This window comes from Peromyscus maniculatus, chromosome 4 (genome assembly GCF_049852395.1).
Source record: "Peromyscus maniculatus bairdii isolate BWxNUB_F1_BW_parent chromosome 4, HU_Pman_BW_mat_3.1, whole genome shotgun sequence".
Taxonomy (NCBI): Eukaryota; Metazoa; Chordata; class Mammalia; order Rodentia; family Cricetidae; genus Peromyscus; species Peromyscus maniculatus.
In genome coordinates this window covers 111636943-111651139 of record NC_134855.1, presented here as the reverse complement: position 1 = coordinate 111651139, position 14197 = coordinate 111636943, and the positions used below count along the sequence as shown (strand labels likewise).

Below are 14197 nucleotides of genomic sequence, written 5' to 3'. Positions count from 1 at the left end.
AGCAGTCAGACTCCAGAGAGGAACATATTACAATTTCTCTCCGAGATGTGCATGCATGTGGTGTGTGTGTGTGTGTGTGTGTGTGTGTGTGTGTGTGTGTGAGAGAGAGAGAGAGAGAGAGAGAGAGAGAGAGAGAGAGAGAGAGAGAGAGAGAGAGAGAGAGAGACTTACACAACTAAAGACTGGTTGAGATTAAGAATTTATGCATCCCAACATTTCTTTAATGCTCAGATCTGAGTTGCTTGTCAAAAGGTCTTCCGAGTTGAGTAAGGTGATTCACAAACTCCCCCCAGTCCCCAAAGGGCATTCTGCTAATAAGAGGTGCCAACGCCAAGCAAAGACAGGAAGTTATTTCCATGTTGAGCCTCTTTGCACAGGGAAACCCACTTCTTTTTTTGTTTTTTTCCTAGCTTAAGCCCATTCATGTAAGCACTTCATTCCAAGCCAAATGCAGCCTAGAAAATTCCAACTTCCATTAGATCAAACCTCAGATACCAGCTTTGGAGTCTTGCACCACACTCTAGGCTCAGTGAAGTTATACAGCGCACTGTCTTATAACTTAGGAAAAAAAAATCCAGCATCATTTTGTATAAACAAATGCTTCAACTGCATGACATCCACCCGCTGCCTTCAAAGAGAGCCCTTTAACTCAGTTGCTTGGCACTAAGATCACACAGGATCAGCTCAGTGCACTGTCTTAAGTGTTAAAAGTTTTTGAAAGTACATTTTTAAGGGCTTGCACCTGCTCCCCCATACATATAGATGTACTGACACGTATTTGACTAAACTGACTCCAGCATGCCCAAGCAAGCAAGCAGAGCAGATTTTACAAGATAAGCAACCAAGTGTTTTCATGTCTAAGAGTGGCTAGAACACAAGATTGCCAGTCATCTTGTAGGGGAAAGAATGTCTTTGAAAAAATACACAGGGCACTATTTCGGATGCCACACAAAGCAGCTTTGCATTCTGTTTCTTTCCATTTACATGCGGCTTTTGATCGAAGGGGCTACGCTTGATCCAGCTTCTGTAGCTCTGATAGAAAGAACCGTCAACAGAATCTTGCCACTCAAACTGTAGTCCTCTGGTTTCACCTGGGAGTTCATTAGGAATTCAGGACCTGCGGCCCCACCCAGAGCACTGGGGCGAGATTCATAAAGTAGCATGACTCCATGGAGGCCGTATAGACATCAAGGTTTGATTTCCCTCAAGGCATTACTGATGATTGAGGTGAATGTTAAAATCTAACAAGTTTTATTTAGAACTTAGGCCCCGCAAGTTAGGTAGAGATTCACTTTGAAGTTTGTAGGGCAAGGAACTGGTCAGAAAATTCTGCCCTAGAGAATGTCATAAGGCTGTAATTTATGTCAGCATGGTGAAGGAAAGAAGAAATGCAATTTACCTGAGTAGAGCAGATGTGTGTGCCTCCCCCTAATCTCACCCTACCTGTCCTTTCCCCTGCAAGATACAAAACGGAGAGGGACGAGAGTCTGGGTGTTGTGATGTCCTCAGATTGCCAGTTTATACCCTCCCCCCCACACACCTTTTTCTCTTTTACTTTAACCATTCTTTACTGCAAAGCTCTGTTCCTTTGGCCTCTCTGTCAAAGAGGGGGAGCATGGCATATTAGTACCCGATGAATCAGTATCGCAATAGCAACTGAATAGACATTAGCTCAGTGATTTGATGCATCTTTGACTGTAGGGATGAATTTTCCCCATCCTAAAAAAACTAGAGGGAAAACCTGAACCACTCAGGTTGCGTAAGAATGGCATAGCTCCATTTATTGGAAACCTCTGAACCTTAATGGAAACTGAAAACTTCACCATCCACATATGTAACATATATTATCTTCATGTATGTATATGCATAAATTAGAACACATACACACTATATACATATATACATAGATATGTATAGACATAGGCATCCCAGGGGACCTGCTGTTCTGCAAGTAATTTTAGCCAAGAAAATCAGAACCAATGAAGGAGAAAACATGCAAAGGATAGACCTGCCAGAAGATGGATTCCTTCTCAAATACTCCCACACCTATCTGGAGAATTTGGAGACACACGGAAAAACATGGTTCCTTCTTTTGAAGATGTTAAAGCTGTAGTTTGTTACCAGTACACATGGCAAGAAACAGCGAAGAATGACTGAAAGACAAGGAGGACTTGGCTAGCCATACTTGGGTCTAATGGTTTCTGCCTTCGCAAAAGCAACAGCAAAAAGGGATGAGGAAGAATGCTTGCAAAAGCTAACGAGAATATTCATTCCAAACGAGATCTCCAGAAGCTCAAAGCCTCCGATGGGAGGTGTGCTCAAGGTCATCCCATGTTAATACTTGAGAAGAATTTGACAAAGCAGCCCCTCCCATTGTAAGTACACTGCTTTCTGATTCCGTTCTAAGGCAGGGGATGGGAAAAGAGGTAAGAACTAGGCTTCAGCCGTGATGATGGACTACAGGAGGACACACATTCTGGAAACTGACCAGAAACACTGCCAGTCAACTAGCACTGTGGATTCCCCAGTCTGCAAACGTAGCCACAAAGCCCTGCCTAGGTTTCACCTCCAACCTGAGTGCTGAAGCTCTGCCCCGCGGAGGGTTCATTTGCCAGGGCTGCATTTGACTTCACTCTGTTTGGGCGGCTGGCCAGTTGGCAGAAGATGTCTTTGCAGAAGCTGATCAGACACTCTGTCTTATTTCTTGGCACTGTGGCCTCCGTTGCATGGGAGATCATCTCTGGGACTTTACCTAGGGACCTGCAAGCTTTGCTTTGTTTTAGGGATTGGCTTCCTCTCACGTGTTTTCCTGCTCCTCTGAAAACCACTAACACGTCGGTAAGTCCTTTGGTGCAGATGGGGCTTGATTGGAATTCTCCAACCATTGAAGTCATCCTCCCACCCCCTTTACATCAGTCGCTTCAGAAATGAAAGTGCAAACACGGGTCGACACCATGAACACTTAAATATACTATTTGCTCTCATGGGTTGGATTGTATAGGATGAAATGCCAGAGTTTTTGATATTTATTATCAGAAATAGGTTTAACATTTGGAGAAATGTGTTCAAACACACATCCCTGGAAAGAAAAGCAAGCTGATAGGTCAGAGAACAGGTTGTAGGAAGAAAACAAGACGTGTTCAATGTTGCTGAGTGTTGGGCAAATGTAGAAAATTGGATACTTTGGAGAATAAAGAGCTTGATGATGGGGTAAACACAAAATACAAATCAATTTCCACTTCTTTAGGAGGGCCACAAAATAATCAAGTGTACATATATATGACCACGATGTTAATAAAGAAGAAATATTATATTTTATTTCATACTTTGGCCAGATCAGCCCCCTGGAAGGGATCATAGGTTTAGGAAAGAACAAGACGCCATAATCATTTCCCGACATGGTCACAGTTTTCCTAATTATTTCCACTGGTCCTGCTTTATTCTTTCTGCAAGGAGAGCTTTTTCTATCAGATCAGTAATGTCTGGTTCTTATCCAAATATTCCCCCTAATAAGAATGAAAGTTCTCACGGATTGGACAACCACTCTGCAACATTCCTGAGAATTGAATAATATAATAATCTTGAAAGTCAGCAGAGTGGATTATCCACTTTTTTTTTGGACTTGAACTTGTGAACTTAACAGTAGTGCTGCAGGAAACAAAAGCAAACGTGCGAGCACTTTGCCCAGGAACCTTCCATGTAGACTTCGCATCTTAAATACACACAACTGAAAAACAACTACAGGTTTTTTTTTTTTTTGGAAAATTATATACAAACCCGATATCTCTTTCGATTACATATAAATACAAATTAACTATTTTTTTTCCTAAAAAGTGGTTATAATAGTAAATAAATACAAAATAACTCTGACCATTATACTTCATGTGCTGGAGTTAAACCCATATAAAATGTACAACTAAATACATTTTAAATCTTTAAGGAATAATTCTCTGATTAAAATATTTGTTTTCCCAACTTCTTTTCGTAGATATAAATATATTTTCAAAATAGCTGTGTTTTTTTTTTCCATTCCATTCCATAAATAAAGTCTTCATTGGGAAATATTAAAGTGTCAGCTGGTTTTGGGGGGTGGGGAGAGTAGGTTTTTTTTTTTTCTAAAATATATATATATATTTATTTATTTATTTATGCTGTGCTAACGACACCCGCAACCTTCCACAACCATGTCCTGATAGTTTTTGAGCACGACCTTCTCGTTCTCATCTAGGTACAACATGGAGATTGCGCTGAGCTCTGTGGGAACACAGCACGCCTTAGGGATCTTGGAATTCACAGAGTTCACCAGCGTCTGCACAATGGCATGGTTAGTGGAGTTCAGGTGGTCAGCCAGGGGAAAAGGGCATTCCCCGTGGCAGTAAAAGGCATGGTAGCCCGGAGGGGCCACGATCCAGTCATTCCAGCCCACATCGCTGAAGTCCACATACAAAGGGTGTCTCTTGCAGCTGGACTTGAGGCGTTTCCGCTGTTTGTGTTTGGCTTGACGCTTTTCTCTTCTGTGGAGTGGATGTCCTTTTCCATCATGGCCAAAAGTCACTAGCAATGGCCTTATCTGTGACCAGCTGTGCTCATCTGGGTGCAAAGACCTGCTAATCCTCACGTGTCTCTTGGAGACGCCTGGTTTCTCCTCTAAATGGGCCACTTCCACCACAAAGCCATGGTTGGTGTGTCCCTGTGCAGTCCACCGCATCACAGCTGGGGTGACATCAAAGCTCTCCCACTGACTTGTGTTCTGATTCACTAACCTGGTGTCCAATAGTCTGGTCACAGGAAATCTCAAGCTGGCTGCTGCCGGCTTTATAATTTCATAAATATTAATTCGGTGCTGGAAACTACTGTTTCCCAAAGTTTCCTGTATCTGTTCCCGAAAGATCTGGAGTTCTGCAGACGTGATGAACTCTTCAGTGGGGACAGAACTCAAGTTGAAGAAGAAGCGGCGGGCTGTTTTACCACTCATTTCTGGTAGTTCTTCAATGGCTTCTAATGATCAAAGTGGAGAGAAAAAGGAGAGCATTCAGTAAGAGAGCCAATGGTAATTTACTTCCTTATGAAAAGTTTAAAACCTCAATGCACAGTTTGAGTTAAACTACATAAAAGTTTGCAACCAGAAAGTAAAAATGTCAGGGCTAGAGGTACAGTGTTTGCCTCCACTCCTTGGCCCTGGGTTTAATGCTCAACACTATAAAAGAAATAAAAATATGTCATCTCTGAAGTGAAAATGGAGTCTCCTTTTCCTTTTTCTATATGGTCACATTAACTTTGTGACTGCTATGCGTTTAATCCAATATGTGAACATAGCTCCTAGGTAGCTATAATAATGGAGGAAAGAGTGAAACACTTCTCTGGAATTCACAGACAGACTTTAAGGGGGAAAAAAAGTCCAAGCACTATAGTTAGTAGAGGGCTAATGACTGAGGGGTTGAGGAAATTATTGCATTTCTTAACTAAGAAAACGAGCTTTAATGTCAATTCCTTAAGCGGCATTTGAAAACATTACTCTACAATTTAGATGATTTACAAATCTCAATATACAGATTTTAGTCTCCTAATTAAAGACTCAAACTCAACATCAATGATGACATTTTGGTAAGCACACCCTGCCATTTTGCTCCGAGCTCGAGAGACAAAGGTCTGGGTGGCACTAAGACACTGTAGTAATTAGCGATGAAGAATTTCAGGAGAAATGGCTCCCAACTGCCTGTCCTCTCATCTCCATCTCATCCTCATTCAAAATGACCCCTGTGTCGGCACAGCAGATCCCAGACTCTGGCCTGCACATCAGTTCTTCTGGGAAGGGGCCTGCGCGCTGGCATTTCCATTAAGTTCTTAGGGAAGAGAGGCTGCAGGCTGATGGACCCCACTCCAGTGTCAAGGTTTTGAAGGATGTTTCTCATATTCAAGGGCACATTGACAAAGGAGCAGATTTGTAAAGCACCTTTTCTAGAAGAGGCCTTAGTATTAGCCAATGAGTAAGGATTCTGGCTGCCATCAGCCAGCCAGGGACTCAAACAGGGGAGTCTTTTAAAGCTCTTCTTCTTTGACATGAAGAATACTAGGCCAGCTGGCTATCATTCACAGTCCTCTTGCACCTGCTTGACAAAAAGTTCTTGATGATACCTTTGGGGGCCCATTTATGTTCTGAACTCTACTATCAGCTAATGGTACTTTAGGGCCAGGACATTCCTAGGAAGTCTGAAGGACTGTGTTTAGCTTCTTTGGTAAAAAGCCACTTTCGTTGCCATTCTTGGGCTCCCTAATGTTTCTGCCTAAGGCACTTCATCAATAGAAAAAGGAAAACAGTAGCAACATCTCCCAAACTCAAATCACGCTGGCTTCTCCTGACATTGGCACAGCGAGGTGCATACTACTTCCTTTAAAGACAGAATATGAAGGTCAGTTACCACAAACAGCTGCATCAGTCAACAACAGAAAAAAAAATGGCAGCAAAATTCCTGAATCCCAATTCACAACGAAGGAAAAGGTGACAATCCTAAGTACACATGCATGCATACAGACACACATACATGACAAGGGGAAAAGAACAAAGAGGCAATCCCCAAGATAAATAGGGGAGACAGGTCATTGAAGTAACACAGAATACTATCTGCCTAAGAAATAAAGCCAAGATTGCCATCTTCCAACTGGAAGCATAGAAACGGCTACTTCCTGCGGCCTGTCACTCGGGAGGTAAGAAGTATCCACAAGATAAGCGACCTTCACAAAGGAGAAAGATGCACTACCCAGTGTTAATGACAAGGGAAAGACCTATCTCCAAGCTTCCACCTGCATTTCTATTAGCCTAATCCTTGGAAGACCCCATCCCATCCTTCATACCAAGGTATCTACTGTGACTGTTCACTGAAGTCATACACAGAAGTCAAGAATTTAAAGAAAATCCCAACACAGGAGGCTAACTGCCTAGGGAGGGTCAGGACACACAACACCTTTTCTCCTTCAGAGGACAAGTTGCAACCTCTTCTTGAGGGCGGGAAATTGAAAATCTCTTTTAAATAAAGTAAATTATAGGAAAAGACCTCTACAAATTATCACAGCAAGCCTGGGGTTCTGAAAATACAGAGTAGGTAATGCACACTTTTTGGAGGCTGAAATAGCTGTTAATTCTCTGTAAACATCCCTTGTTGAATCAGCTGAACTTGCTAAGTGATTTCAAGATTCTTAGCTGTCTTTAGCCTGAGTATCAGCCTCCTAGTTCTTAATCAAATGAAGGAATGATTAGATGAGAAAATGTAAAAAAAAAAAAAAAGGAAGAAAACGGGGCAGCAATGCCATTCTATTTTTTTTTTCCAAGAAACAAAGCCCTCAATTTAAAGTTCCACACTATGTTGATTATTCATCTACCTCAAAATAATTTGGCTGGGGCCACTCCCTAGAAAAGGGGATAATAGGACATTAAAATGTCACCATAAAACATTAGTGCTGAATGCTCTTTCTTTCTCTTGTTGTTTATCTATCTATCTATCTATCTATCTATCTATCTATCTATCTATCTATCTATCTATCATCTATCTATCATCTATCTATCTGCCTTCCTACCTACCTATCTATTTATTTTTGCTGAGTCTGGTGCCATCATCTTTCTATGAACTATCTTACACTCAGCTCATTAGAGGAAAACCATGATTATCCCCATTTTTGTGAATGAAACAGATGGGAATTCAGAGAGGTTCTGTGACTTCCCTTAGATCACAGAACTGTTCATTTGGGTCTACTGCAATGTCCAAGTTCTAGCCATTGGAAGGCATTGTCTAATGGAGGAGAGAAGTCAAATCACCAAGCAGCAATCCAAATCATTGGGAATTGGTACCTGATATCATGTTAAGTGCAGAGTGAGTTTTGTCCTGAGGATCAAAAGATATTGTCCAGCTACGCTTTGGACATGTAGACAAAGCTAAACAAACAGAAAAGTGAAATGACCCAGCCAAAAGGGACACACAGACATTGTTCGGAACCTACTTTCTGTGGCTACTTGTTTGCCCTAAAGTAGGGTGAGTTTTATCTCAAAAGTTATCATTAAGCTTGGAGGATTTTGCAACACTTTTTGGACAGAGAACATTCCTCCACCTAAACAACAACAAAGCCTGAGGCTGCTCCAGATCAGCCGCTGCATCGCACTCCTGCAACAAGGTGCAAGGGGCTTTGGCCACACGTGACTGTGCACAGGATAAAGTAAATGCCGCATCATAGAGGGAAAGAAAAGTTCAAGTACACAGAATTGAGTTTTCATTTTTAAGGCACCAAAGGAAGTGGAGGGAAAGGAAAGCAGGGGCTGGTGGTTGCCACTAGCCCGACTTGGCCTGTGCTGCCCTGAGCACAGCACCTTCAGGAGGACCGTGCCCCTGCAGGTCCTGGAGGGATTCTCTAAAGACTGATGACGTACCCCACGGGCACATCTCAACAGGACAAAAGCAGCCTGCAAAGGAGTCAAGAGGGGTCCAAAGGACCCACTCAAAACCATCAGCAGCAAGGAACTTCTGCAAACCCAGAGGGTCTTTGTAACCACACTGCACAGCTAGAGGTATTAGGTAGGAGCATTCCTGGGTGTCCATGTCCAAACCCATACTGGAATGTTGGACCATGCTTCCACCATCGCAAGGTAGAGCTGTACCTTGAGTTGTCCTAGCCTGTGGGTATTTTCTGGGTAGTTACTCTTCTGCCAACAGGATTTCTCCCTCTTTGAAAACTTTAGTCACAGGCCACATAACTTATTTATTTCAGACAAAAGAGGAAGACTCTGTTCTCCATTGTCAGAAGGGCAAGTGTGAGCTCCTTCAGTAAATGATCTGCCAGGGAAGAAGAGGTCTCTGTAGTGCCAATGTAGTCAAAACAATTTCAAACTGTTTTCAAGGGCAGCCAGTTGAGGAAGGTCTTCGGTGACCTGGGAGTGGAGGGGATTCAGCAAAGTCTGCCCTCTCCGGGATAAAATCCATGTCCAATGTTCAACAGGAGACTGTCTGGAAGCATCTGCCACTGGTTGAAAGGCTATCATAGTATATCTTGTCATACCATGTCACCCAGCCATCTAATACAACTCACAAAGAAGCCCACTAGGTAATTCTTTAATAGGGTCCTTAAGGTTCTTTACCAAATGTGTGTCTATTAATGTGTATGAATTCACTTCTGATCTTGAGCCAGCAGCCTTATCACATGGTTTTCTAAGAATTTTTAGTGGAGCAAGGATGCTTATAAAAATCAAACTCTAGGTTACTCGACAATGAACAGTCTCCAAAAATGCCATGTGTACCTGATGATGATGGGAAAGAATGGGTTTTCTTGAAATTTACAGTAAAATACATATCTAAGTGCACCAAGATATAAAGTTAGTGCAAGTTTATTTTAGGCAAGTTGATAACTTCTGTGCAGTCTTATGCATGAAAATCTCTTCTAAAGATATAAATTTTTGTTGTGAACTCAAGCACACCGAGTTAAAATAACACACAGAGACAAGACTTTGCCTGTGTTTCTTTCTATCAAGCCACTTCCAAGGGAAGAGTGAGTGAGAAGATGCAGATTTTACTGATGAAACTTTCATTTAATTGTATTTTTGGATTTTAATTGACTTAAACGATCCTCTTAGCTTAGTTAAAACCAAGATAAGGTACATACTTGGTTTTTACAAATAAAGAATGGTTTTCATGCCAGAAAGGACTAGTAAATAAATAAATATACAAATAAATGGGTTTTTGTGCTGAATCGCTAGAGGCAGCAGAGAAAACAGCCGTGCTAGGTTGTGTGTGTGTGTGTGTGCTTGTGAGTGTGTGTGTGTGTGTGTGTGTGTGACCTACAAAAACTTTCCAATCTATATCAACTGGAAGAGATCAGCTTAGGCCAGAATCACCTCAGGGTGGTCAGGACGGGGTGAACACACCCGAGTCTCCCTGCTCTAGGTGGGCAGATCCCGGAGACCAGGATGGGGTCCCTCTATCTTTCCAAACTGAGTTCTGCTCCCAAAAAGCACCTTAGAAACCTGTTGCAAGAGATGGATTTAAGAGTACCCTTCATAATGAGTGGCTGCCTCAAGGAAGATCCATCTCTTGCTGTGTGACCTACCTGTGGGAGTTTTTTCCTATCAACCAGATTTTTCAAAGTTTAAGCCATCCCTTATGAGAGGGCTGGGGGCGGGGAGGGGAGGGGTTGTAGGCCTGGGCTACCATTTCAGAGCACAGATTTTCGCTTGGAATTTATCATCTCAGCAAGGCAAAGCAAAATTTTAAAAAGGGAACTTCACTCCTAGCTCCCTACTGTTCTATAAATTGCATCTCACTGTCAGACAACTCTACATTCTTCTAGAACTTGAAGGAACTGATGTTCGATGTAGAATACATTAAGTCAAAAGCACATTTAAAGTGACACACACAGAACTGAGCTGGGGTGATTTTTAACTGCTCCAAGAATTTCAGTGCAAGACACTTCAGTAGGTCCCTAAGACATTTCCAACCCACTGAATGTCTTTCTGATGAAATAAACAGAAATGCCCTACCTTGGGAAGCCATATTCATATCGTAAAAAAAAAAAAATCCCCACTGCCTTGCATAAGGAAGGTAGCAGTCAGTAGCAGAAACCACTTTTATCTGAAGGCTTGTCTTGTCTCCACGTGGAGACTAAGATTTAAACACAAGAAGGGAAGGTCACTGTGGAAACAATAAGATTGATTGTGGAATTGATCTCCCACGGGGATTAGGTAGGGATTCAAAATCTTTCAAACTAGGCCCAGATCAACAGTAAATTTGAAAGCTTTGGGGCCCTGGGCTTTAGTTTGTTAGTACTACCCCTGAACACTCTGCCCTTGGCTCTGTCTAGCCTAAAACCCCAGTGTGAACACAAGACACAGACTTGAGCTTTCAGACAGATTTAAGGAACTCCAACCCTCCGCTTTCTCCTGTGGAGTTCACGCAGTTTAGCTGACTAGCGACTAGCCAGCCTTTTCCCCTCATCCCCATCACTCCGTTTTCCCTCCAGTGCTTGGGGGAGGAGTCTGTCTTCTGGCTACCTGCCAGGAAAAGGGTGCGGACTCACCAGTGGGGAATCCCTGGCTCGGGGCCACAGAGGGGACGGTACAGAAGCAGAGGGGCCGTCCGCTGTGCTAGCGGAGGCCCGGGCTGCACGCCGAGTCCCCGCCCGCCGTCCCCGCCCCGCCGCCCGCCACCCGCTCACCTTCGTGGTGGAAGCTGCGCACGGTGTTGGCGCGGCTGGCTGCCCTCTCCAGCCGGTGGTCCGGGGCGGGCGCTCCTGGCTGGCCCGAGTGCCGGCGGTACAAGTCCAGCATGTAGGGGGGCACCACGGCGTCCTTGCTGGGGGTGGGTCTCTGCTTCAGGCCGAACATGCTGAGCAGCCTCAACTCAAACTCGCTGAGGACGTCGTCCGAAGGCCGGGACAAGGGGCGGCCGGATGCCGCGGCGAACTTCTTGCGGCCCAGCTCCGGAATGAGGCCGGCCGCGCCGCCCAGGAGGACCTGGGGAAGCAGCAACACTAGAAGACAGCGGGTCCCGGCCACCATGGTCGACCTGCGGACAGGGCCGACGTGAGTCACCCACGTTCCCCGCCCAGTCCTTCGCCCGCCCCCGCGGCCCCGGCTCCCATAGGGCTCGCTGGCCTTCTCCAGGATGCTATCCGGGCATGTCATGCTCCAGGGCTACAGCCCGGATGATCAAGAGGATGGTGGACCCCCAGTCCCTTGGCTCTCTCCTCCCCTCATCCCATTCTCTGCCTACATCGGACTTCTCACTTGGGGCTTGGTCTTCACGCTCAATAAAAGTCAATGACCACCAGTCACCCTTTCTTGTGACACCAGCTAGGAAGGTGGTGTCAGGAAGCCGGAAAGCCACTGGTTAGTCTGACACACTGCAACTCTTAAAACAAAACAAAACAAACAAACAAACAAAAACCCTATACTCTGCAGCGCTCATTTGCACATTAAACAGACACAAACGCACATGTGACTTCCTTAGAGGCGCTGTATAGAACTTCCTGGTAGGTGAATATATCTAACTTGTAGATTCGTAATCGCTAAACTCAAGATTTATGACGCCACTTGCAAGTTGTGGCCCACGCCCCTAACATCAGGGTTGACCCACCGGACACTCTGTCCTCTTCCCTAGACCCCTGTTCAGTCAAGGAACCCATCTATGCACCTTCCCGCAATTATGTAAATGGATAGTTTCTATGAATGCACGTGTAAACTGTGACACATCCTCACAGCAAACACGCACGGAGAACCCCAACTTTAAGTACCGTCCATAATGGACCTAGTTCTTAGGACAAACTCTAGCTAGGTTCAGGAGTAACTTAAGGACGGCCAACGTGTGCCCGAAGCGCTGGTCTGCAAGTAATGGGTGAGATCCACTGGATTTCTGTAACTTTTTTTTTTTTTTTTTTTTTGTAAAGCCATTATGTCTTTAACAGACCTAATAATATACCGAAAATTGGGGAGAAGGACGGCCGGCGGGAGAGAGCAGGCCAGGTGGACAGGGCAGAGGGGTCTGGGGTTTGGGATGCCTCACTCCTCTAGGGCTTCGCTGCACGTGCACCGGGAGAGGGTCTGTTTACGTCCACCCAACCGGTCCTCCGTGGCGCTCAGCGCCGCATGGCGGGAACGCGGTGTCACCCGTCAGCCCCGGGTCCCGGCCCGTGTGTCCTCTACCTTTAGGAGACCGCAGTCCGTCTAAGAAGCACTCGGGGGCACGTCCATTGAGAGAGTCTCCACATGGGAAAAAAAAAAAAAAAAAAAAAAAAAAACTCTGTCCGAGGGACCTGGAGCAGGGACCGAGATTCTGCTGTCTTTCTTCGTCTTCTCCTCCTTCTTTGGGTGCCAGCCGCGTCGTCCCTCTCCCCGTGGGGAACGGTGTCTTGGGGTGGACCCAGCCGGCCGAGGAGCAGAGAGGTGACGCGGGGCTGGAGGCGGCAAGACTGGATCCGCCGGGGCGAGGACACCGGCGCGAAGTGGGGAGCCCAAGTCACTCTCCCGGCAAGTTCAAGAAGTCTCCAGCCAAGTGCTGACACACAGCCTCAAGCAGGGGGAGGAGTGCGGGGCAGGGACGGGACGGGAAGGGAAGGCAGAGGCAAGGCTGCCGCTGTCGTCGTCCTCAGGGACCAGCGCTGGTGGGGCGCGGGACCGGCTCCGGGAGTCTCCGGGCGAGGGTCGGACGCTCCGCGCTAGCTCGGCCGCGACCCATGGCTCGGGGCAGCCATCCTGGGAGTCGCCGGGTCCGGAGAAGGGTGCAGCGAAGATCTGGGTGGCGGACGGGCCGCCACTCCGCATCCCTCAGCCTGACTCTGGCGCACCCCCATCAGCGCTCGCCAGCGGAGCCCGCACGGCTGCGGCGCCCCGGCGTCCTGGGGCGCATTCTCCAGCCAGTTCAGCCGCGTCCCGGGCCGCCAAACCGGGTGACCTCGCGGTCGGAGCCCTCAGGCCAAATGTCTTTTGTGGCAGCCTGGGGTCCGATCACTCCTCTGCCTACGCGCCCCGGGCGCTCACTCTCCGGATGGAGTGGCCCGGCATTGCGGGCGCGGCTGTGCTCCGGACTCTTTGGCTCTTCGCGTCGTTTGCTGCTCCGGCTTCTCCCGGGCAGCCGAGGCCACAGCGCCAGGCGCGCACAGTCAGGAGCTCCAAGCCGAGGCGTGCCGGTCCCTCGAAGCTAAGGGTGACCCGCGCGCCGCTCGCCCCGAGGGCGTCCGGTGACCGGCGGCAGCTGGGGAGGCGACGTCCCGGGCTGCCTATCCCGGGCAGGCTGTGGGAAGCGCAGCGGCGGGCGCAGCGCGAGCCCGGCTCAGCGCGGCGGGGCGAGGACTCCGGCGGCGACGGCGGAGGCGCCGTGGCGCGGCGCTCGCGGCTTTTAAAGGGGACGCCGCCTGCCGGCTCCCTCCCGGCCGCGGCCCGAACACCTCCCCCTTTTGCAGGCGCAGCGCGCCGGGGATCCCCGAGCGGGCGGGAGCGGCGTGCAGGGGTGTGGACGGCGCGCCCAGCGGGGCGGCCGCGGTGGGGCGGGGCGGGGCGAGCGCGCGGCCGCTCAGGGTCTGGTCCTAGACGAATGTGAAGCCGACCCTCGGGACCTGGACTTGTGCTCACGGCTGCCCCGTCCAGGGCAGATCCAGGCTCTGGTTGCCTCTGAGTCCCCCACTGGGCCGTTATTCAACTTGAGTTTGAAGTTTTTAGGTAATAGAG

The 14197-nt window shown here is 47.1% G+C and overlaps 1 protein-coding gene across 1 annotated transcript; it reads right to left on the bottom strand.

Annotated features, from left to right (window-relative positions):
- Nucleotides 1-3291: 3291 nt before the first annotated feature.
- Bmp2 (bone morphogenetic protein 2) lies at nucleotides 3292-13847 on the bottom strand. The gene is made up of 3 exons (XM_006983970.3): nucleotides 12677-13847; nucleotides 11191-11540; nucleotides 3292-4998 (listed from the first exon to the last, which is right to left on the bottom strand). The coding sequence occupies exons 2-3, from the start codon at nucleotides 11531-11533 to the stop codon at nucleotides 4157-4159; spliced, it is 1185 nt and encodes a 394-aa protein (XP_006984032.1). The 5' UTR covers nucleotides 11534-11540; nucleotides 12677-13847; the 3' UTR covers nucleotides 3292-4156.
- Nucleotides 13848-14197: the final 350 nt, after the last annotated feature.